The 25,542-nt window shown below is 35.1% G+C and overlaps 2 protein-coding genes across 2 annotated transcripts in view; both read left to right on the top strand.

The window, feature by feature from the left end:
- The window catches only part of LOC108909811 (fatty acid synthase-like), a 42,544-nt gene extending 29,781 nt beyond the window's left edge, over positions 1-12,763 (top strand). The window contains exons 15-25 of the mRNA XM_018714239.1: positions 2,273-2,539; positions 3,268-3,664; positions 4,124-4,723; positions 7,305-7,435; positions 7,603-7,759; positions 9,699-9,864; positions 9,917-10,394; positions 10,452-10,607; positions 10,658-10,909; positions 12,539-12,692; positions 12,758-12,763. Coding sequence (XP_018569755.1) covers positions 2,273-2,539; positions 3,268-3,664; positions 4,124-4,723; positions 7,305-7,435; positions 7,603-7,759; positions 9,699-9,864; positions 9,917-10,394; positions 10,452-10,607; positions 10,658-10,909; positions 12,539-12,692; positions 12,758-12,763 — 2,764 coding nt within the window. The remainder of the gene's footprint in view (positions 1-2,272; positions 2,540-3,267; positions 3,665-4,123; positions 4,724-7,304; positions 7,436-7,602; positions 7,760-9,698; positions 9,865-9,916; positions 10,395-10,451; positions 10,608-10,657; positions 10,910-12,538; positions 12,693-12,757) is intronic.
- Positions 12,764-13,143: 380 nt separating this feature from the next.
- On the top strand, positions 13,144-24,405 carry LOC108909820 (fatty acid synthase-like). Its single transcript, XM_023455151.1, has 10 exons — positions 13,144-13,163; positions 13,331-13,487; positions 15,423-15,588; positions 15,641-16,118; positions 16,176-16,331; positions 16,382-16,633; positions 18,263-18,416; positions 19,412-19,607; positions 22,194-22,344; positions 24,250-24,405. The coding sequence occupies exons 2-10, from the start codon at positions 13,344-13,346 to the stop codon at positions 24,293-24,295; spliced, it is 1,743 nt and encodes a 580-aa protein (XP_023310919.1). The 5' UTR covers positions 13,144-13,163; positions 13,331-13,343; the 3' UTR covers positions 24,296-24,405.
- Positions 24,406-25,542: the final 1,137 nt, after the last annotated feature.

Below are 25,542 nucleotides of genomic sequence, written 5' to 3'. Positions count from 1 at the left end.
ATCGTACGTTGAAATTTGGAGATGAGCATCCTGTAGGGACGTGTCGTAGAACGAGTTGCTATTGGTGCGACGTCATCGGTAAGTAGACTGGCCGCTTTACATTAGAAAACGATGTCGGTCCTATTAGTTCTTAAAAACATTTATTATTTTTAGTTTACATACGATACGATAACGATACTGATGTGCTGTTATATTTATTAACTAGTCTTTATTCTATTATGTAGGTATACCTAAATATGCACTTACGTAGCAGGTATACCTAAATATGCACTTACGTAGCAAAATAATTAAGTATGTGTAGGTATAATATTTAATTTTTACAATGTTTAGTTCAAGTGAGCTTTCCTCGGGTAGCATAATATTATTTACTACCTAAATAATATTTTGAATCTAAATTTGTTATTTTAAATAATCATAATTAGTTTTCAGTTTTTTTTAAATTCTTAAGAATATTTGTAACATGACCGAACAGGGTTATGCTAAAGCCCAATCAGACAATTTACCAAATTCCATGATGATTGCGGAGTTTTTTCGAAAAACATTTTATTTTATTCGGCAGAAATAAGGGGAATAAAAGCATACAAGTATGAAAATGTGATTTATAGATATCTACATAAATTTATTTTAAAATACATTTTTTTCTGGCGTTTTTACTGATGTATTTTCACACATCGGTACAATGCACCAGTAATAGTGTTAGACTAGGCGGTATCTGTTTTAGCTTGGGTGAATCGTATATCCACGTAGATTTTTGGCTTTTTGGCTTTCAAATATCACTAGAAATTAAAATTTTTCTATACTCTCCTAATTGACGGATTCAAATTTTTCAAAAACCGTTTGAAAACTTGAGAGCCCTTCTATAAGTGATTAAATTTTCAAGTATCTAAGGGCCTTGGTTTTTGCTGTGCAAAATTTTGAATTTTTCAAAATCTGGATTGCAAAATTATGCAAATCTAACCGATTTTGATGAAATTTGGTGTGATGATTCTACATAACATGAAGTTTTCTTGAGCCAAGTATGAAAGTCCCAACCCAATTTAAAGACCTCAAAAAAATTCCCTAAAAAGTAATGTTTTTTTAACCCCATATTTGGCGATTTTTTCGATTTTTACAATAATAATGTTCTGTAAAAAATTTAATTACAAAAATTTGTTTCCTCTTCCATTTTCGCCTAAAACGAACTCTTGAAAAGATACATAATTAAATAGGAAGAAAAATATGACATTATCGAATTTTTTTAACATATTGTGCTGCCAAAAGTTAAACCCACGTTTTTTATGCGCATAGAAAAATGTTCATTTCTAGTGATATTTGAAAGCCAAAAAGCCAAAAATCTTCGTGGATATACGATTTACCCAAATATGGACTTTTTGAAATAGATGCTGTCTGAACTATTTATATGGCTTAGAGGAATTTGCCATAGTTATTATAAGTTTAACTTCACAAATTTGCAGTATATATAAGGTATCGTACTGCTTATTGACACCACTCCACACATTTAATAACCAAAGCAGTCAGATGCACTGTCGAAACGCGTTATTGTATATGTCACGCTTGCCATTTACTTACCGATTACGTCAATGTGTCGACATTCCAGTCCATGACGCATGCGCGCGAAGGGAACCGATTAAAACTTTAATATCTAATAACTTTTTAAATATAAATTAATATAACAAAACCTTTACACGTTGTTTGTAGTATTCAGTGTAGATACAAAAAATATTAAAATATTTTTTTCTGCAAGAGGCCTATTGTTTTTTCATCATTCGACAGCCATTCTTGACTGCTTGCCCTTTTCAAAATATTCTTCAACTTTTTCGTCAAAAAACTGCAACTGTTTTTAACTTGCGTTTCATATAATTTTGTCCAAATATATCGTTTTTGAAGTATTTTGTTCAGTTTTCACCCAAATTTTATTAATGGAATCGTGTTCAGCGCCTTAAAATGATATGTGGGTCTCTTGGTCTTCTGTAATTCATCGATAGTTATAAATGAAGTTAAGTGAACATATTGCTGATTGCTGATCTGCACAATTAAGCTTCCTATTTTCAATTCTTCTGTAAATACGTCATGATTTGTTTATCTACTTTAGTATTTTGAGGAATTCACTTGGAACAAGATAAACAAAGTACTCATGCTATTTATCGACTTCATTCTTGGATACTTATTATATGTTTATGAAACAACAACCTTACTTTGCTTATACCAAATGTAAACAGAAAATAAGCGACAACATGGCGACATAATTAGTTAATAAAAGGTATTATGTTAGGGGGGCATTTAAAGGAATACAACAGTGCAGTTTGGACGTTTCAAGAGGCTACATCAAGTGGGAAGACAACTGGATCACTTTCATCGACAGCATGATCCAACTGAAGGTTTTGCAGTTGGACACTAGGCTGCTAAATGTACCCATGTGTATTTCTAAAGTGACAATATGGGCCAAAATGCATTTAGAAGCGATAGATAGCAGCTTTACAGCTTTGGGAAATACGACCATTGTTCCTTTTTGCAACGATCTGGCGTCCGAAGTTATAAGGTAAGTTAAAGCAAACACAATGAAAGTTTACATTTTTTTGACGTGGATACGTCTAGAAATACAGAGCCTGCGTAAATGATTACAGGTCACGTGACCGTTGAGTATAGGCAATCAACAATGCACGGTTGGTACTATCACCTAAAGTCTCTAAACTCAGTGGAGTGGTTGGAGTCCACACGCCTACTTTTCAGGAATGTATACTGGTTTCTACAAATGCATGATGATTTTCTATTTCCTGTAAGTACAGTTGGCCCGCTTGTAGATTTTCCTTTGCAAATACAGTCTTTGGTTCCAAATCTTTTGACAGTAGCACATTTCCGATTTAAGAAAGTCAATGGAAATTCTGTTATAAATTACTCAATGCAAGATTGCCAAGAAACGTTTTCGTTTCTAGTTCCACTTCGAAAATGAGCCATATTTGTTGGATGTAATGTGAACAATTACATTAATCACCAGCCAGTGAAAAAAAAATAACGTAATCTATGATGTTATTTTAGTTTAGTTTCACTGGTCACGTGACTTGTAATCGTTTATGAAGGCAAGGTTCTGTAGATATATACTGTGTCCTAAAATTCATATTTTTTTCCAGTTCAAATAGGAATTGTCACTTTACTGCTTTTACATTTTTTGATAACTAAGACACCTTAAAATATAGATCGTCTTATTAAAAAAAATGCCGGTAATGTTATATATAATTATATGTATAATTTTATTTACTTACCTGACAGATCTTGCGGCGTAACCATCACAGGGGTGGTGCTAGAGCCGATACCAAGGATAAAAGATCCACTCACTCCAGTCTTAGAGAAGTACGATTTTGTCCCAAATGTGACGGACTTGGATATCTATCAATCCGTAACGGTAAACGTCCAACTAATATTCGAGAACACACTAATATGTAAGTACAAAGTTCTGGAAGTCATCGATGAATTCACTCCTAAACATGCTGAGCCTTTAACACCCATCATCAAGTCGGTTTCGAAGGACCAACCACTAATACAGCAAGTCTTTAGAATATTTAGCAAATATCCGGTTGACGTGGAGCAGACTGTGGAAGACAAAGAACTGAAAACAGAGAAAAACTGTTTGCTAGTTGTTGTGTCTAATATATCAAAGAGGAAAGAGGTACGTATTAGTTTTGAAATTTCAATTCTAGGTAGTTCTAACTCCTCGTCTCGATTGAAATTATCTCCCTTCCCTTCTCTCACTGTCAACAAACTCCATTGCCAAAATGGTAGGCTGTAGAGTTACTGGAAATTTCCCCTACACAGAAAAATAGGGATATTTGATAAATCCTGATTGCTATCCCGAGGTAATACCATTGATTTTGAATTCTCTACAAAGCTACTCATACTCTAATTATTTCGTTTTTTCTAAGACATACTTTACACTTTTGTTTCATTTTCATTGAGGGCACCATTGGAACTGAAGCATATCTATCATTTCTCGTATTTCTCTTCATCTTTCCCTCGAAAGATTCTTTATTTCCTTTGTTTTTCCTAGTTTCTTTGTTACATTAAAAGATTTTTGTATCATTTAGTAGCGTTCTACGTAGAAATTCAAACAAATCTATTACCATTCTAGATGTTAACAGAATTATATGGAGTCCTAAAAGCAAACGGCTTCATTATATCCCGCGAAAGTCTGGACTACGATTCCGCCCAGCTTAACCATCCCGATTTCGTGATTTTAACAGCCCACAAGACCGCTACCGAAACACTACTACTTCTCCAAAAGCAAAGTAAACCCAAACGGGCAGATTACATTAAAATAAACTCAGATAATTTCTCTTGGATCCACGAGGTGCAGGAAGCCTTAAACAAAAACGACGATCAAATCCTGTATGCCGAAAAAGAACCGAAGAATGGTATTCTAGGGTTCATTAATTGCCTAAGAAGGGAACCAAACCGCAGCCATATTAGATGTGTGTTTCTGATGGACGAAGATACCGAGTTTCGGCCCACAAACCCCTTCTTCGCCGATCAGTTGAGGAAGAACATGGCCGTTAATGTGTATAAAAACGGTCAATGGGGAACATATAGGTCCTTATTGATGGACCAAATGAATATCGTAGAAAAAGAGCACTGTTTTGTAAATACGCGTCTAAGCTCATCTAGTGTGAAATGGACAGAAGGAGCACTTCATCACGACATGACTGTACCGTCTGAAAAGACATTGATTCATGTAAGTAAATCCGTCAACGCCTACTTAAAGCTTCAATACTAAGCGTATGGGCGTTTAAAACTCCCTAAATATCTTAAATATTGAACCAGTCTTACAAACATTTTCTTTTCCGGTAATTATCGGTCGGGATAATCCACCTGACATTGTCTTCTTGCAACAGCATCGTTTTCTCCTGACAAAAAGAAGGTTCTAACCATATAACTCTTTTTTGATTCCTGTACATGCATTTTCATAATATCACACAGATACTTGAAAACCAAAACACAAAAATACATTGTATCATCAGTAGACACTGAAATAAATAACTTTATAAGGCTATACAGTTATACACTTACACTACATAAAGTCACTTCACAAGTAGCACTTTTCAGAGTTAGCATTTTAACTGAACAGCAGATACGAATCTCCTTTTATACATATTCTGTCGGAAGCATGACTGTTTATTATACGGTTCGAATATCGTTGTATTTCTATTTTAAAGAATAAAAAAATTCGGAAAATTCGTCCCTCGGGCGATTTTGTCGGTTGGATTCGAAACCTTATCGAAAATTCTAGGGAATTGCAAATTAAGTTTATAAAATAAGTCTATTAGAGTTCATTTCGGATATATTATTGGAAAAGGATTCAAAAAGGTAGCTAGTAATATCGTTATGGTTGCTGTGATTTTAAACCTTTATAAGAGCGGCCAGCAAAGGTTTTTTCTTTACAAAAAACTATTCGACGGTTAGAACATGCTGAGATCTTGATGCCCATTTGTCAGGAGAAACAGTCTTCAAATCGAAGCTCACGTTTTTGTCTGCAAATAATGTTTTATAGTTGCCCAAACCATCTCGACCAGATTTAAGGTGGTATATCGGGGTCCAAGGGGGAGTCCTATGCTTTTCTTATGGGACTAAAGCCCGCTGCCAATTTGAAAAAATTAAATTCTATTGAAATTATTTGCGATAAACATTATCTATATAGCAAAGAAATCTACTCATATGCACATAGCATACATATTGACTAATTAACAACATAAAAATATCATATTTAAGTAGTTTTAAATTATATTTAATGAACGCATAAAGACTATGTAGATGTGGCAACAGCGCTAATAATTGACTAGCAGTTGTACACACTGCGAACCTACAGACCTCGGACATCGGAGATATTGCGCGTCAAATTCGGGTAAAGATGCGTACGCGTTCAAAAATGTATTGTGTGTAAACTATGTACAATATAATTATTATATATAGCAAATATATCGTATTATCCTCGCGAAGATTTGTATCCTTTATTTAAAATCCGTAAATCATGTGAACTGGTAAAACAACGAGAATTATGTTAATTTAGTTCTAAAGAAATGAAATGACACTCGCGCCCATCTCTCGTCCAAGTCAAAGAAAATGTTGGATGCAATTTTGAAGGTTCTGTGATAGAAATTACATTATTACTCACTGTTCGTGTTTTTAATCTCTATTTTAGTAATGTTACAAAAGTTTTGCAACTATAACTAATTTTTTAGATATAAAGTTTGCTGAGAAATATTTATGTTCCTTTGTTATTCCGTACAAATGCTTTTATCTCAAGTATTACTAATTATATTAATCAAGTAAAGAAAACTTTATGTAACCCTAAATATTGCTGGGTAATGATTACGATGTTTTTATAAACCATTAAATATATTAAAAGGATTTATCAACTGTATTTTTTATTCCAATAAATATATCACAGCTTCCTAGTCTTTTTTAATTAATCTAGTTTTTTAAAAACATTACAAAAAATCATCTGTTGTGGATAATTTATTGTTGATAACAATGTACATGGGATTTAGGAAAAATGTATATGTTTGAAATCAATTTCGTTTTTATCAAGTCTTTCAAATGTATTCCCTCCTTGCTGTCAGCTGATTGCGACGTTGCCACATTAATCCTCAAGTCAGACAGAAATGCAATTATTGGTTTCTGTTTCTAATTAATACAGCTGTACTATGTTCAAAACTTACATTAGTTTTACATCAAAAATAAGATAATACTGTGTACTATCTATGGAAAAGTTTTGTTTCACAATTTCTACATTTTTTTCTCCGTTATGGGCAAAAAAAGAGCCGTACCGTCCATCTTCGCCATATAAACCTATGGTAAAATGAACAACTTTCAATAACAACATCTCAAAATCTAGATTAAAAAAAAAATTTAAAAAAGATATGACGCACAGAGAGAGCACTGGGTAATACGTATATAAATTTCAAGTACATCTGTGCATTTGAGTAAACCCGATATACCTCCTTAAGTCTGAATTATATGAAGCATGTCACAATACAACCTGGTAAGTAGAAGGAAGTTTTCTTCAAGTTAAACATTTCTTCATGACCTTCCTTGAACTCATATGAGGACATTTCTCACTTTGAACATTATGGCATAGATTGTACCAATACGATCTTAGATGGCAATTTAGGGACTTGTACTATTTATTATTAATAGGTAATTAATTGAACCAGTGATAGTGTCGTCACTAGGGTATGATGCGGTAGGTGCGAGGCCTTATAGATGATAATAGTAAGTCTCATAAGTACGTTAAGATACAAATGATTGTGTTTCAGGTGTACTATGCTGCTATAAATCATCAAGATGTGCTATTTGCCTCTGGCAGGAGAAACATTGTTTTCAACACTCAAAGAAGGCTGGAAGAAGAATGTGTCATGGGATTAGAATTTTCTGGACGGGATAAGAGGTATACGGTCCTTAACCATTTGACAAGAATATTTTACGAATAAAATCAATTTTAACCGCCATATTTAGTTCAATATTTCGAAATTCAGTTCAGTTCAGACTTGAGTTTTGTCAATCATAGAACGCGATAATTCCAAAATGAATAAAAAAGTATTCTCAATTTGTTAGGGGACGAAGGGTAATGGGTGTAGTTGCTGATGGAGCACTGTCAAGTTTAACATTGGCCGACCCCTATCTCACCTTTAAAATACCGGATTCTTGGAGTATGGAAGATGCTGCCACTGTACCTCTCGTGTATACAAGCCTTTTATACGCCTTAGTAATTGTAAGTTTTTTATTTGAAATTTGATCAGTGCTAGCCCATCAAATTTCATTTATAGCCCAGTCAATAACCATTTTCCCGTATAATTTTGCCAAACAACACCGTATTTCATAAAAATTTGGATTTAGGTTCTATTTACCCTCTACTTCAAAGTTGACCTTATACCGGGGGTTGCTTTTAGCCTGGGGGTGGATGCCACCCCTTCTCGGGGGTGAAAAATGTTTCATTGAAAATAATTCCGGGAATGGATATATTGACTAATTCTAAGCAACTTTTGTCCTATATAGTTTTTTTCTGAAAGTCAATACTTTTCGAGTTATTCGTGAGTGAAAGTGTAAATTTTTTAACCAAAAAACCACTTCTTCAGACGGTTTTCGCGAATAACTCATAAAGTATTTTATCAAAAAAATTATTCTTATAAAAAATGTAGCTTATAAACAAACAAAAAGAGTGGTATTTTTATGTTGTCTGTAAACCCAATACAAGCGGAGTAATAGTTTGTTGAAGGTTTGCTCTTATTCGTCAAACCCCAAAATTGAAAGTTTGATCCTGAAATAACCAAAAACCAATGCATTTTTTAGGGAATACTCATAGAACCTTTTTTAAAGTTCTTGAAAAAACCTTTATTTTTATTATGTTATAAAAATCCCTAGCATCAAACCTAAGCGAGTTATGACGCAAATAAAGTTGGTCCCTATTGTTTTCGGTGACAAAAGAAAGGTGAAAATTACCCCCTAATTACCATCCCAATTGAAAATAATCGTTACCACTTTACAATTTACTTTATTTATTTATGTACTTGTAATATGCTCTAGAAGTTTGACCGGTTTAGAGTGCTTGGTTTTGAAAAAAGTTGAGCTTGAAGTGAAAAGAGAATTTTTGTATTTTTAAAAAAAATTGTCTTTTCTTCAAAATAACTCAAAAACTATTAATGATACGCAAAATTTTATAGAGTACAAAATTGTAGTTTCTGCTTTCTTGAAAATTTTGTTTTTTTTTTCTGTAGGAAAAAAATTAAATAAGATATGGCCGTTTCAAGTTTGCATATGTTCGTAAATATCAACTTGTTCAAGCCCTTTCAAAAATGGTTTTTTGAAGGCCTTGATAGCATAAAAAAAAGTAAAAAAACAATCACATTTTGACCATTTCAAAAATTTCAAAATGGTGGCGAAATCAAGATGGCGGACGAAATTTGTGAAAGTTAACCGATTGTCACCAAATTTTGTATACAGAGGTTTTCGAGGTCGCTGATTACGAATTCGAGGTCAGATTTTCAAAATTCAAGATGGTGGGTGGGGTTTTTTAAATTTAATCAGTGGGGACCAAATTTGATATACGGGGTTTTGGGGGTCACTGACCCCACATTCGTGATCAGCAATCCCCAAAACGGCCGTATACCATCTTTGATGCAATTCGACTGATTTTCAAAAAATTGGTCCGCCATCTTGAATTCGGCATCTTGAATTTTGCAAATTTGACCTCGGATTCGTGATCAGCAACCCCAAAAACCCCCGTATACAACGTTTGGTGCAAATCGGTTGATTTTCGAGACATTCGTCCGCCATATTGGATCCGCCATCTTGATTTTTTAAATCCGACCGCGCATTCGTGATCAACGACCTCGACAACTTCCGTATACAAGATTTGGTGACAATTGGTTAACTTTCAAAAATTTCATCCGCCATCTAGATTTCGCCGCCATTTTGAAATTTTTGAAATGGTCAAGGTCATATCTGAACGTAAAATCCGTTCTTTGCATTTCCGGAGTCAAAATGGGGGGTTCCGATTTAAAAAAATCGTCTTGACCCCATAATGACCACGTGGTCAGGGAAAATACAAACTTTTCCTATATTTAGTTTTTCCGAAAAATGCATATCTTGCGAGATTGTTTGGGGTTCCCGTACTTTTATACAAGTTACTCTAAATTACCTTAAATTTACAGCTGGGGCAAATGAGAGCAGGGGAAACGATTTTAGTCCATTCAGGAGCTACGGAATTTGGACAAGCCGCCATACGTCTCTCTCTATATTACGGCGGTGTTGTGTACACCACTGTTGACAATCCAAGCGAGCGTCAGTTTCTAAAAAGCACATTTCCTCAGTTGAAAGGTATCTAGATCCATTTTATCGGATATAATCATTACATTGTCTAAAATTTTAGACTCCGATATTGGTAATTCCTTCGAGGAATGGTCGGATCAACTGATACACCAAGCAACCGATGGCAGAGGCGTGGACATCGTGCTCAGCGCTATGCCAAGCGGCAAGCTTGCTTCTTCACTGAACTGTCTTGCCCGTGGAGGAAGAGTTTTACAACTAATCAGGGAGGGTATATCGAATAACAGTCACATCGATTTACTTCTTTTTAAAAACGAAGGCAGTTTTCACGGTGTTGCAGTTGGTCAACTTTTAAAGGGAACACCCCGTGCTCGAGCAGAGGTGGGCAAATTATTTGCAGAGGCGCTCGAAGATGACGCTGTCCAGCCTTTAATAAGAAACGTCTTCAAATATGACGAGATTGAACAAGCATTTAGGTTTGCCGATACAAACCGTTCCGGTAAAGTTCTGGTCAAGGTACGAGAACCTGAAGAGCATCTCGTGGCGCTGCCTCGTACACAAAAATTCTCCGCTACAATGAGGTGATAAGAGGTTTGGGAAATGTCAATCACTTTATAACACGAAATTTTGAGTTTTAGATATTTTTGCGATCCAGAAAAGACATACGTGATCATAGGAGGCTTGGGGGGATTCGGTTTGGAACTGGCTGATTGGTTGGTACTCAGAGGAGCACGGAAATTGGTACTGAATTCGAGAAAAGGTATAAGTAACGGCTACCAGGAGAAGAGAATTAGGTAAAGGAAGATACTTGCTCTTTTGTTGCATTTAAAAATCGTAATTCTAGAACATGGCAGTCATACGGAGCTTTAGTGACAGTATCTACAGATGCAGTGACAACTAAAAGTGGTTGCAAAAGATTGATCGAAAGGTCCTTGCAGTTAGGTCGAATAGAAGCGGTTTTCAACCTGGCTTTGGTTTTACAGAACTCCCTCTTTGAAAATCAGACTACGGAAAGTTTTTATACATGTTTTGCTCCTAAAGCAATAGCCACGGAGTATCTGGATGAATTGACTAGGGAAATGTGTCCCGATCTAAAGTAATAACAACCGCTGGGCAGTGTACAATGTGCTACTTAATATTTCCAATGGCGTCTTTTTAGAAACTAAATGAAGCATTTTAAATGCAGTGCCTTCAGAAATGTCCGAATCCCACGTGACTGCGACTGTTAGGCAACCAAACTTACAATGCAGTCAGTGATTAACACAAAATTCCCTAAAGACAGAGAAAGAGTCCAGTGGAGTACATATTAAAATTCTTTACAAATATTGAACTTTACTCTCCAAAATGTGTTTCTTTTTTTATTCTTGTAAGACATTTCAAATTTTTACCCCATCCTATACTGAAAAAGTATTTTTTGATTCAAGGTTATAAGTTAAAAAATGCAGGCACTTTTGTAATCTACTTTCATTAAAAGGTAATGAAACTAATGTTAATAAAATACAAAATGTTTGTGTTTTATTAATTTTTTTCTTCAATATTTAAATATAAATTTTAGTTTAATTAATTTACCATACACGGCTAACAGTGCTAACAGAAACACAAAGTTCTTACTTAACTAACAAAATTTATTAAACATATTCATCAAATGTATAATAGTACATCTATTTTCGGTATAAACGGAATTTAACATTCGGGTCATAACCTTAAAATATTCGTTTAACTTACGGAAAAAACATCAAGTTTTAAAAGTTCTGAAAATAACTCTTTTTTTCAACTCAAAAGACAAAGATTTTGTAGAAAAGCACAGAAATACTGGTAAATACTGCTAAATTGTATAAAAAACACGAAAAACTACGTATGCCTCTGGATTGACATTTCATCTAGGGTACCTAGCTGATAAATTTTCTTTGATAATTTTTGAAACACCAACTTAAAATCAAATTTACTGAGCGCCAAGATAAATCTGGTCACTTGGGACTCGGGCAATTATGAAGGCTCTGTAGATACTAGCCGTAAGTGGAGGACAGTAATTGATTCTACAACATAGAAATATTCGTTTACTTATCTTCATACTCGTAAATGTTGTTGAACAAACACAACTCCAACTATAAGAACGAAGGTAAATCAAAGTAAGCGATGCTAACGTCTGCCTGCTTACTAATTTTGACGTTTGTATAATAATCTAGGAGGCATCGCGAGTGACGTCTTCAGATTTGATAAATTAAGCATTATCATTATTATTTATTGTATTTCTTACTTTCATTACTCCACTCTCCCCCAAAGGTGCAGGTTATGTCAACAAGTAGGCAGATCCTCTTGTTCTATACATCATATGCTTAAAAAAATTGATATTTCTATCCAGAAAAACCGAATTTGGCAAGTGGCAAGTTTTTTAACTTCATGAATTGCTACTACTACCAGTGTTTACGACCTTTCCCATTCTGGTACTTGAGGAAAAATAAAAAACTGTTCATATTTTCTGGTAGATAACTAAAATTACAACTAATTAACAAAAAATGATTTTGGTTGCCCAGTTAGCTCAATAAATCCTAGACATTTTCTACTAGATAAACAAAAATACTGTTGATGTCGAGCTGAACTCTTTTTGCTACCCTCTGATTGCGGTTTCTAGCACCAACTTAACGCTTATGTCTTTTAGTTTCCAAAGAAATTCCACTGGGAAGTGGCACATCCTCTAACACTACCGGTTATTTTCTCTTAATAGGCAGTTTGTTATATTCTCATCCGTTTCTTGCGGACGGGGTAGCAATGGGCAGACAAATTATGGTATGGCAAATTCCGTAATGGAGAAGATTTGCGAGAAAAGGAAGCAGGATGGATATCCAGCACTTGCAATCGAATGGGGCCTTATTGGAGAGGTTAGTGGAAACTTCTATAATTTACTTGAATTACTCTTCCTCAAAATTTTTCCTGTACTATACAGGTGTAAGAAGTTTGACTGTCTTCAGTATGAGATAGTAATCATAAGTGAAAAAAAAGTTTTATATTAAAGGGGGGAGGGGGGTGGAGATTAACAGTTTTCAAAATACAGCGAGTATTAATATTGCAGACGCGGAAGATTTGTTCTGGAATAACAAAAATGTAAGCAACTATTGTTGTGAAACATTTAGTAAATTTCAAGACAATTCTTTTCCAGTTTTTAAATAAATAAAATAAAATGTATTGATTTTGTAGTCGCATATTACTCAAAGATTCACGTCGTCATACGTATTAAAAATAATTTAGATACTTACCAAAAAGCAAAATTCACTAATTTTTAAACGCGCAATTAATTACAAAACAAACTACGACCAAAATGNGGGATTAGAATTTTCTGGACGGGATAAGAGGTATACGGTCCTTAACCATTTGACAAGAATATTTTACGAATAAAATCAATTTTAACCGCCATATTTAGTTCAATATTTCGAAATTCAGTTCAGTTCAGACTTGAGTTTTGTCAATCATAGAACGCGATAATTCCAAAATGAATAAAAAAGTATTTTCAATTTGTTAGGGGACGAAGGGTAATGGGTGTAGTTGCTGATGGAGCACTGTCAAGTTTAACATTGGCCGACCCCTATCTCACCTTTAAAATACCGGATTCTTGGAGTATGGAAGATGCTGCCACTGTACCTCTCGTGTATACAAGCCTTTTATACGCCTTAGTAATTGTAAGTTTTTTATTTGAAATTTGATCAGTGCTAGCCCATCAAATTTCATTTATAGCCCAGTCAATAACCATTTTCCCGTATAATTTTGCCAAACAACACCGTATTTCATAAAAATTTGGATTTAGGTTCTATTTACCCTCTACTTCAAAGTTGACCTTATACCGGGGGTTGCTTTTAGCCTGGGGGTGGATGCCACCCCTTCTCGGGGGTGAAAAATGTTTCATTGAAAATAATTCCGGGAATGGATATATTGACTAATTCTAAGCAACTTTTGTCCTATATAGTTTTTTTCTGAAAGTCAATACTTTTCGAGTTATTCGTGAGTGAAAGTGTAAATTTTTTAACCAAAAAACCACTTCTTCAGACGGTTTTCGCGAATAACTCATAAAGTATTTTATCAAAAAAATTATTCTTATAAAAAATGTAGCTTATAAACAAACAAAAAGAGTGGTATTTTTATGTTGTCTGTAAACCCAATACAAGCGGAGTAATAGTTTGTTGAAGGTTTGCTCTTATTCGTCAAACCCCAAAATTGAAAGTTTGATCCTGAAATAACCAAAAACCAATGCATTTTTTAGGGAATACTCATAGAACCTTTTTTAAAGTTCTTGAAAAAACCTTTATTTTTATTATGTTATAAAAATCCCTAGCATCAAACCTAAGCGAGTTATGACGCAAATAAAGTTGGTCCCTATTGTTTTCGGTGACAAAAGAAAGGTGAAAATTACCCCCTAATTACCATCCCAATTGAAAATAATCGTTACCACTTTACAATTTACTTTATTTATTTATGTACTTGTAATATGCTCTAGAAGTTTGACCGGTTTAGAGTGCTTGGTTTTGAAAAAAGTTGAGCTTGAAGTGAAAAGAGAATTTTTGTATTTTTAAAAAAAATTGTCTTTTCTTCAAAATAACTCAAAAACTATTAATGATACGCAAAATTTTATAGAGTACAAAATTGTAGTTTCTGCTTTCTTGAAAATTTTGTTTTTTTTTTCTGTAGGAAAAAAATTAAATAAGATATGGCCGTTTCAAGTTTGCATATGTTCGTAAATATCAACTTGTTCAAGCCCTTTCAAAAATGGTTTTTTGAAGGCCTTGATAGCATAAAAAAAGTAAAAAAACAATCACATTTTGACCATTTCAAAAATTTCAAAATGGTGGCGAAATCAAGATGGCGGACGAAATTTGTGAAAGTTAACCGATTGTCACCAAATTTTGTATACAGAGGTTTTCGAGGTCGCTGATTACGAATTCGAGGTCAGATTTTCAAAATTCAAGATGGTGGGTGGGGTTTTTTAAATTTAATCAGTGGGGACCAAATTTGATATACGGGGTTTTGGGGGTCACTGACCCCACATTCGTGATCAGCAATCCCCAAAACGGCCGTATACCATCTTTGATGCAATTCGACTGATTTTCAAAAAATTGGTCCGCCATCTTGAATTCGGCATCTTGAATTTTGCAAATTTGACCTCGGATTCGTGATCAGCAACCCCAAAAACCCCCGTATACAACGTTTGGTGCAAATCGGTTGATTTTCGAGACATTCGTCCGCCATATTGGATCCGCCATCTTGATTTTTTAAATCCTACCGCGCATTCGTGATCAACGACCTCGACAACTTCCGTATACAAGATTTGGTGACAATTGGTTAACTTTCAAAAATTTCATCCGCCATCTAGATTTCGCCATTTTGAAATTTTTGAAATGGTCAAGGTCATATCTGAACGTAAAATCCGTTCTTTGCATTTCCGGAGTCAAAATGGGGGGTTCCGATTTAAAAAAATCGTCTTGCTCCCATAATGACCACGTGGTCAGGGAAAATACAAACTTTTCCTATATTTAGTTTTTCCGAAAAATGCATATCTTGCGAGATTGTTTGGGGTTCCCGTACTTTTATACAAGTTACTCTAAATTACCTTAAATTTACAGCTGGGGCAAATGAGAGCAGGGGAAACGATTTTAGTCCATTCAGGAGCTACGGAATTTGGACAAGCCGCCATACGTCTCTCTCTATATTACGGCGGTGTTGTGTACACCACTGTTGACAATCCAAGCGAGCGTCAGTTTCTAAAAAGCACATTTCCTCAGTTGAAAGGTATCTAGATCCATTTTATCGGATATAATCATTACATTGTCTAAAATTTTAGACTCCGATATTGGTAATTCCTTCGAGGAATGGTCGGATCAACTGATACACCAAGCAACCGATGGCAGAGGCGTGGACATCGTGCTCAGCGCTATGCCAAGCGGCAAGCTTGCTTCTTCACTGAACTGTCTTGCCCGTGGAGGAAGAGTTTTACAACTAATCAGGGAGGGTATATCGAATAACAGTCACATCGATTTACTTCTTTTTAAAAACGAAGGCAGTTTTCACGGTGTTGCAGTTGGTCAACTTTTAAAGGGAACACCCCGTGCTCGAGCAGAGGTGGGCAAATTATTTGCAGAGGCGCTCGAAGATGACGCTGTCCAGCCTTTAATAAGAAACGTCTTCAAATATGACGAGATTGAACAAGCATTTAGGTTTGCCGATACAAACCGTTCCGGTAAAGTTCTGGTCAAGGTACGAGAACCTGAAGAGCATCTCGTGGCGCTGCCTCGTACACAAAAATTCTCCGCTACAATGAGGTGATAAGAGGTTTGGGAAATGTCAATCACTTTATAACACGAAATTTTGAGTTTTAGATATTTTTGCGATCCAGAAAAGACATACGTGATCATAGGAGGCTTGGGGGGATTCGGTTTGGAACTGGCTGATTGGTTGGTACTCAGAGGAGCACGGAAATTGGTACTGAATTCGAGAAAAGGTATAAGTAACGGCTACCAGGAGAAGAGAATTAGGTAAAGGAAGATACTTGCTCTTTTGTTGCATTTAAAAATCGTAATTCTAGAACATGGCAGTCATACGGAGCTTTAGTGACAGTATCTACAGATGCAGTGACAACTAAAAGTGGTTGCAAAAGATTGATCGAAAGGTCCTTGCAGTTAGGTCGAATAGAAGCGGTTTTCAACCTGGCTTTGGTTTTACAGAACTCCCTCTTTGAAAATCAGACTACGGAAAGTTTTTATACATGTTTTGCTCCTAAAGCAATAGCCACGGAGTATCTGGATGAATTGACTAGGGAAATGTGTCCCGATCTAAAGTAATAACAACCGCTGGGCAGTGTACAATGTGCTACCTAATATTTCCAATGGCGTCTTTTTAGAAACTAAATGAAGCATTTTAAATGCAGTGCCTTCAGAAATGTCCGAATCCCACGTGATCGCGACTGTTAGGCAACCAAACTTACAATCCAGTCAGTGATAAACACAAAATTCCCTAAAGACAGAGAAAGAGTCCAGTGGAGTACATATTAAAATTCTTTACAAATATTGAACTTTACTCTCCAAAATGTGTTTCTTTTTTTATTCTTGTAAGACATTTCAAATTTTTACCCCATCCTATACTGAAAAAGTATTTTTTGATTCAAGGTTATAAGTTAAAAAATGCAGGCACTTTTGTAATCTACTTTCATTAAAAGGTAATGAAACTAATGTTAATAAAATACAAAATGTTTGTGTTTTATTAATTTTTTTCTTCAATATTTAAATATAAATTTTAGTTTAATTAATTTACCATACACGGCTAACAGTGCTAACAGAAACACAAAGTTCTTACTTAACTAACAAAATTTATTAAACATATTCATCAAATGTATAATAGTACATCTATTTTCGGTATAAACGGAATTTAACATTCGGGTCATAACCTTAAAATATTCGTTTAACTTACGGAAAAAACATCAAGTTTTAAAAGTTCTGAAAATAACTCTTTTTTTCAACTCAAAAGACAAAGATTTTGTAGAAAAGCACAGAAATACTGGTAAATACTGCTAAATTGTATAAAAAACACGAAAAACTACGTATGCCTCTGGATTGACATTTCATCTAGGGTACCTAGCTGATAAATTTTCTTTGATAATTTTTGAAACACCAACTTAAAATCAAATTTACTGAGCGCCAAGATAAATCTGGTCACTTGGGACTCGGGCAATTATGAAGGCTCTGTAGATACTAGCCGTAAGTGGAGGACAGTAATTGATTCTACAACATAGAAATATTCGTTTACTTATCTTCATACTCGTAAATGTTGTTGAACAAACACAACTCCAACTATAAGAACGAAGGTAAATCAAAGTAAGCGATGCTAACGTCTGCCTGCTTACTAATTTTGACGTTTGTATAATAATCTAGGAGGCATCGCGAGTGACGTCTTCAGATTTGATAAATTAAGCATTATCATTATTATTTATTGTATTTCTTACTTTCATTACTCCACTCTCCCCCAAAGGTGCAGGTTATGTCAACAAGTAGGCAGATCCTCTTGTTCTATACATCATATGCTTAAAAAAATTGATATTTCTATCCAGAAAAACCGAATTTGGCAAGTGGCAAGTTTTTTAACTTCATGAATTGCTACTACTACCAGTGTTTACGACCTTTCCCATTCTGGTACTTGAGGAAAAATAAAAAACTGTTCATATTTTCTGGTAGATAACTAAAATTACAACTAATTAACAAAAAATGATTTTGGTTGCCCAGTTAGCTCAATAAATCCTAGACATTTTCTACTAGATAAACAAAAATACTGTTGATGTCGAGCTGAACTCTTTTTGCTACCCTCTGATTGCGGTTTCTAGCACCAACTTAACGCTTATGTCTTTTAGTTTCCAAAGAAATTCCACTGGGAAGTGGCACATCCTCTAACACTACCGGTTATTTTCTCTTAATAGGCAGTTTGTTATATTCTCATCCGTTTCTTGCGGACGGGGTAGCAATGGGCAGACAAATTATGGTATGGCAAATTCCGTAATGGAGAAGATTTGCGAGAAAAGGAAGCAGGATGGATATCCAGCACTTGCAATCGAATGGGGCCTTATTGGAGAGGTTAGTGGAAACTTCTATAATTTACTTGAATTACTCTTCCTCAAAATTTTTCCTGTACTATACAGGTGTAAGAAGTTTGACTGTCTTCAGTATGAGATAGTAATCATAAGTGAAAAAAAAGTTTTATATTAAAGGGGGGAGGGGGGTGGAGATTAACAGTTTTCAAAATACAGCGAGTATTAATATTGCAGACGCGGAAGATTTGTTCTGGAATAACAAAAATGTAAGCAACTATTGTTGTGAAACATTTAGTAAATTTCAAGACAATTCTTTTCCAGTTTTTAAATAAATAAAATAAAATGTATTGATTTTGTAGTCGCATATTACTCAAAGATTCACGTCGTCATACGTATTAAAAATAATTTAGATACTTACCAAAAAGCAAAATTCACTAATTTTTAAACGCGCAATTAATTACAAAACAAACTACGACCAAAATGTCCACTACCATTTTCGATGCACGCACGACACCTTCGAATCCAATTTTTGCGCACTCGCTGGAAAATTATCACTTAAAAAAAGCAAGGAGAAACACCTCAAGAAAAGGAAATAGTGGTACGCAATAAACACTCCGTCACGGTCAAATTCCAGATACCAACTGAATTGCGTATTGCTGGTTGCTGGACTGTTTAGTACCTCGTGTTAACCGTCGCGCCGTTGTCACATTGCTCGATATAAATTTTATCGAATTTTAAATGTATTACAACGCTAATTATTTTTTAGAATTATGTACAAAGAAGTTAAAAAAAATTATAAACATTGTATTTTATGGTATTCTATGCACGCAGATATGTCAATATTCCTTAATTAATCGAACTGTTGTACATTAAGTTGGAGATTTTGATAATTTTTTTTTCTCGGAAATGGTCGAGTTTAGGATCCATGTCATATAAGTTTTTTTTGTTTATTTTAATGTATTCTATGGTCTGTTAAAATTAAAGCAGTCAAACTTCTAACACCTTGTATGTTTGCGTCTACATCGGGGTAAATTTTAGGTTGGCATCGTTGCAGAAACATTGGAAATTACCGAAATAAATGGTGCCTTACTGCAAAGCATTTCGAGCTGTCTTCAAGCCATGGATATTTTTCTTAGACAGGAGGAGGCCACTATTGTATCTAGCTTTGTGGTAGCAGAGAAACATGGAGAAAATACAACTCATAATGTCGTCGACGCGGTTCTCAATATTTTAGGTAGGTAGTTCATTAATAGAGTTCCTTCGGTTCACGTTGTCTCACTCAGTTTTGATTTGCTAGTTTTAATATTGGGGAATTTCATCACGTAATAACAGCGCTACACAGCTGATGCACACCATGTGTGCACGTGGCAGACTTGTCCTACGGAAAAAATGTAAGCAACTATAATTGTGAAACATTTAGTAAATTTCAGGACAATTGTTTTCCAGTTTTTAAATAAATAAAATAGAATGTATCGATTTCGTGTTGTGCTTAAATTTTAACTTGAATTTTAGTAATTATGAATCTCTTAAAATAGGAACTTAACTTTTAATCAAATTATGAATTTGAAAAATATGCAATCAAACTACCCAAAGATTCACGTCGTCCAAATAATCATACGTATTAAAAATAATTTAGGGACTTAGCAAAAAGCAAAATTCAGTAACTTTTAAACGCACAAGTACAGCATATGCTCAAAATGTCCACCACTATTTTCGATGCACGCACGACACCTTCGAATCCAATTTTCGCGCACTCGCTGGAAAACACCCCTAGAAAAGGAAATAGTGGTACGCAAAAAACACTTCGACACGGTCCAATTCCAGATCCAACACCAACTGAATTGCGTTATTGCTGGAAAGCTTAGTACTTCGTGTTAACCGCCGCCGCGCCGTTGTCACATTGCTAGATATGAATTTTATCGAATTAGGTATAAATTTAATAAGTTAATTATTTTTCAGAATTAAGCATAGAGAAGTTCAAAAAAGTGATAAACATTGTATTTTACAGTATTCTACGAACGCAATTACGTCAATATCCTTTAATTAATCGAACATCAATGAGATTTTGATAATTTTTTTCTCAGATATTGTCGAGTTGTTTAGGACCCGCGCCACGCGCCACTATTCCATGGCTAGAAATTGGCCTCAATGATTTGGGATCGAGGGGGATTATCCCTCTTTATCCTGCCTCATCTCGTGTAGGCCTGGACAGCCTTCGTAGGTGGGCCCCATCCGTCGTCTACCCCGACCGCAAATGCGGCCGGTGTAGGCGCTTTGTGGGACCTCCTTTTGTCCTGGCTGGGCCCCGCCGGCTAGGGCCCTTTCTTCTGGCGCTCTTCTTGCTTCGCCGGCTCGTCTGTGTAAACCCCGGGGGTAGTGTCATGTTTATGTGTGGTATGGTTGGGTAGGGTAGTGCGGCTATGCAGCCTGGGATGCGCTTTGCTAAGGTGGCCCTTAGGCTAGCGCGGGAGGGGAGGGGTAAGGAGGGTATGGGGGGTGTGTATGTGTGTGTGTGTGTGTGTGTCGTTGTCTTCGTTTCTTGATCCTGGCTGTCTCTGAAACAGAAAAGGTTAGCGGGCAGGGGGGGGGTCATTGGGGTGGTCACCCAGGGTCAAAAAGTTGGTGTCTAGGTCTTTTGTGTTTGTCGGTCACGTCGGGTACGTAGTCAACGGCTTGCCTGAGGAGGGGATTGTCATGTCTAGCGGCTACGTCAAATCGTTTCTCCGCGTTTTGTCTTATTGTCTGTGTAGCGTTTGTGTATTGTAAGTCTCGTAATATGTCAGTGTTTCTTACGTACCAGGGCGCGTCGGTGGCCGTGCGGAGGGCTATGTTTTCCACAGCCTGTAATGACTTTAAGTGGCTTTTTGCCGCGTGACCCCACGCCGTGGAGGCGTAGGTTAGCTGCGGTTGAAGTACCACCTTGATAAGCGTTCGCTTATTCTTTAAACTGAGGGTTTAGGACCCATGTCATATAAGGTTTTTTTGTTTATCTTTATGTATTCTATCGTCTGTTAAAATTAAGGCAGTCAAACTTCTAACACCCTGTATATTATGTAGCTTTCAGAACATCTGTAATGAACAATAAACGTTGTTTAAGAAACACATTTTCACAAATTTCATGTAAAAAAATACCAAATTGAAACAAAAAATACCAATATTTTTTTAATACCTGTTAACATTATTTATTTACTTTAGCAATATTACACAATATGTAAATACAGATACAATAATTATCACAAATAATAGTAACTAGTACAACAAAAAGTCAGTTATGGTTTTTTAGTTTCAATAGCACCTGTGAAAACTTAATGGATTATCCAGTTTCTTTTTTCCATTTTACGTTACTTTTACAACTATCCATACTACAAATTGGTCCCCCTGAATTATAACTTTATTTATTTAGATAAAAGATTGTAAACTTAATAGTTCTTAAAAAGCAATATAACAGAAAAGAAAGACTCAAGAACAATTCATGTCAGACGACACAGGGAAACTCCAAAAATACAGATCAAACTCTATTTAGTAAATTTATTAGCAAACATATTATTGACGTGGACATTATTATAATACCGATGACGTCACTCATCAGTTTATAGGCGGAAGTGGGGCAAAGGGGATCAACAGTTTGTAGACAACCTATTCCTTTTGTGACCTTGGGTCCAACTCACCCACAAACTTAGTCTCGTTCACCCGTATTACGTTTCTAAACCTGGATTACACCAGGAGAAAAAAGTAAATGGAAATATTTAAAAAATCGATTGCTAATCACTTGTAACTTAACCTTTCTGGTTTTGTCAGTACAATATACTTCTTTTCGCAGGTGTAAAAGATGTCAAATCCGTAAGTCTCCACTCGACATTATCGGAATTTGGTGTGGAATCTATGACGGCAACAGAAATCAGACAAATGCTGGAAAAAGAATTTGAAGTTTACCTCTCAGCAAAAGAAATCACTACGATTACATTATTGAGGTAAAATTTCATGAATGTGCTATAGTCTGTATAGAAATGAAAGAGAGTAATAAAAGCTTATTATGTATGCAAATCGTAAATAAATGTAGTACTGGTGCTTATATTCAATATTTTTATATTATGTATTATCGGTATAGGATGAGGTGTACTTTTAACAAAACTTTGTGCGATCGGACTGTACTAAATTGTAGCAGGTAGCTAAAATTTAATCCCCGACAATCCGTCTTTGTCTATGCCGCTTCAATTTCTCGGTCCATTTCTCTTATAAGTAAACAATATAAAAACAGCATTTCAAAACATGAGGCTACTTTAAGCATCATAACCGGGTTAAGAGGGTTTTTATATTTAAATTTAATGAATAGACTTTTATTCCACACAAAAATATATGTATTTTGAAAATTCAAATTATGGTGAGTAAATGTAGTGTTGTATAAATGTACAATAAAGAAAATAAAAAAGTAGGTATATTAAAATTCATCCTCTGAATATTCTGATGAATTATCTTCGTCTCCTAGATTGATAACGATAGGTTCCACAGTAACGTCATTTAAATTATCGAGTTCCCACATTTTCTCCTCTTCTTTTTGTACATGATGTATACATCTTTGCCAGTTATCTGCAGTTACTCGTTCCAAGGAATTTCTTAACACAATTTTCACGTCACTTAATTTAAACGTCGTATTATTTCGCGCTACATCTCCTTTTACCTGCGCCAGACTAATTCGATTGGGTTAAGTTCACAGTGATAAGGTGGTAACCGTAGTACCGTTATTTGGCGATTTGTTGCCATTTCATCGATAACATATTTTTTCTGATCTTTATTAAGATTGACAAGTGTCAAAAGTTCCTTTTTCACCATATTTGTTTCAAAAAAAATGTTTTTTCTGGATAACCATTGAATTATATCGGCTTTCCTCCAAGCAGTCGTAGGCGTCCGCTCGGTCTGCCGTGAATGGTAACTGGTATTATCCATGACAATTACAGACCCCGGAGGAATAAGATCCAACATCTGTGTAAAATACTATTCGAAAACATCTGCGTTCATGTCTTCGTGATAGTCACCTGTATTTTTAGATTCAAATAAAAGTAAACTGCCATCTACAAAACCACTGGCACTACCTATATGTGTCACTATTAATCTTTGCCCTTTACCTGAAGGTGCCTTGAACCCTGTTGAAAGTCCATCAAAAAATGCTTGTCGAAAACTTTTTACATTTTTATCTTGCCATACTTTTGTTACAGTATATCCCTCGTTGACCCAAGTTTCGTCTAGATAATAAATATTCCTCCCTTCGTCACGGAAATTTCTAATTCATCTTAAGTAGGATCTTCGCCAACAAATAATTTCATCTGTATCGATGAGAACTGACTTCCTGTTCTGCTTTTCCCAGCAAAAATTTAACTCTCATAAGACGGCCCATAATTTGCTTCTACTGATTTTTGGCAAATCGTTGTCCTCTGAAAGTTCACTTAAAATTTTGTTTAGCGTTGGTATTTCTTTTTTAAAATAAAATGAGTGTACTTTTCTGCGAATTACATTTTTGAAGATATCATCTATAACGACTTTTGACCTCCCTGTAGATGATTTTGGGGGATTTACAGTATCTTATTCATTTTTTGTTTCCTTTAAAAGTCGGTAGATAGTCGATTCTCCAATCCCTGTCATTTTTGTTAGCATTAGTGTTACCCGATAATTACCTGAAACGAAATATTACCACGCCCATGGCCGGTTCTTATCTCGGGGTTTTATTACTCTCTTTCATTTCCAAACAGACTATAGTGTTCTAATATTTCATGTATAGGGAACTACCAGTTTTTATACTGGGTTACTTTGACCCCAACAATCTATGGTAGTTTCTTATGTACGGAATATTGGGATACCATGCATAACGTTTGATGTTTAAGGCTAAAAGAAATTGAAGAAGAAAAACATGAAGTAGGAACATCATAATAATGCACGAGCAACTTGGAATGGTGTCTACAATTTGTCAGCGAAAAGTTTTAACTTGTATTTCTGAGAAAAATATGAAAGTTTAATAAATTAATCTGATATAAAAACCACTCCATTTCATAATTTGTTTTTAAATATAAATTAGCAACCCACTAAGCAAAACAAAATTGGCTGCAACACTGCCAACAATTTACAAATAAAACCGCAAAATTGTAAAACTCTGTACGATGTCTATGTCATAATATTTCTAAAATGATTTATGACAAAATCATAATTTTAAAAACATTAAACAGGTCAGCAGAAATATTTCAATCAGTTAGACTACATCTTTGTGAAGCAATCCAGTTTTTTATATGAAAATGACGCACGGGGTATATATTTAGAAATGAACAGAAAGAGGCTATGAACAAACATCTTCATCTAGAAAATCTTCTGTGACAACTTATTGTTAAAGAATGTCAATCTGTCAAATATTTTTCATGAAGTCTTGACTTGCCTGGTGCAGCCATCGCATCACGCTTTTACTATCTACCTTTAAGGATTTCCAGTTGACTGTTTTCATATGATGTTAGAGCTCGTGGGTGGCACCCATACAATAAAAGTAACACACCAAGGAGCAGTACCTCATGGCACGTGATGTGGAAATTTGATTGTTTATGAACTTTCCTTTAAATTACGAGATTTGACAACAATGCACAGCCCAGTTTCCATGCGCTGCAACTAATTCGCTACATTGTTTGCGGTCACTACCTTGTCCAGTGGTGGGGTACGAGAATCACTAAAAAAAATCGTATATGTAATGCATAGGTATTTCTTTAATCCATACGCAGTACATAAGCGTTATTTTCATGCAAAAAAAATGAGTTCAAAAAAATACATTCTGTCAAAAAAGTCATACAAATTTCATGTAAAATAAGTATCTGTCAAGTAGTTTATAGCACAGCTGTTAATTTTGTTAGCCGCGTAAAGTGTGTTCCGCGAATTTTAAGAACAATTCTTGGATTTTGCACCACGATAATTGTGAATGAATTTTTAACAACAAACTAAACGAATGTCATCGAGCAGCCACCGTACTCGCCAGATATGGCTCATACTGACTTTTTCCTCATTGTCGAACTCAAATTACTACTCCATGGAACCCGAACATAATAAATGTTGATGATTAATTGAACATGTTTTTTTTTTGACGGAATGTATATTGACAAATGTAACTTTTTAAATATGTGGTTAAAATTTTGGCACTTATT

The sequence above is a fragment of the Anoplophora glabripennis genome, unplaced genomic scaffold, assembly GCF_000390285.2.
Source record: "Anoplophora glabripennis isolate ALB-LARVAE unplaced genomic scaffold, Agla_2.0 scaffold554, whole genome shotgun sequence".
In the NCBI taxonomy this organism is placed as follows: domain Eukaryota; kingdom Metazoa; phylum Arthropoda; class Insecta; order Coleoptera; family Cerambycidae; genus Anoplophora; species Anoplophora glabripennis.
The sequence above is the reverse complement of the archived record's forward strand: the minus strand, read 5'-3'. Positions and strand labels throughout refer to the sequence as shown.

Coding starts and splice junctions, on each gene's coding strand:
- LOC108909820 (XM_023455151.1), top strand. CDS start 13,344: ATGGGTGTAGTTGCTGATGGAGCACTGTCAAGTTTAACATTGGCCGAC. Junction 16,332..16,381: donor TACCAGGAGAAGAGAATTAG/GTAAAGGAAGAT, acceptor TCGTAATTCTAG/AACATGGCAGTCATACGGAG. Junction 22,345..24,249: donor ACTACGATTACATTATTGAG/GTAAAATTTCAT, acceptor TTGATGTTTAAG/GCTAAAAGAAATTGAAGAAG.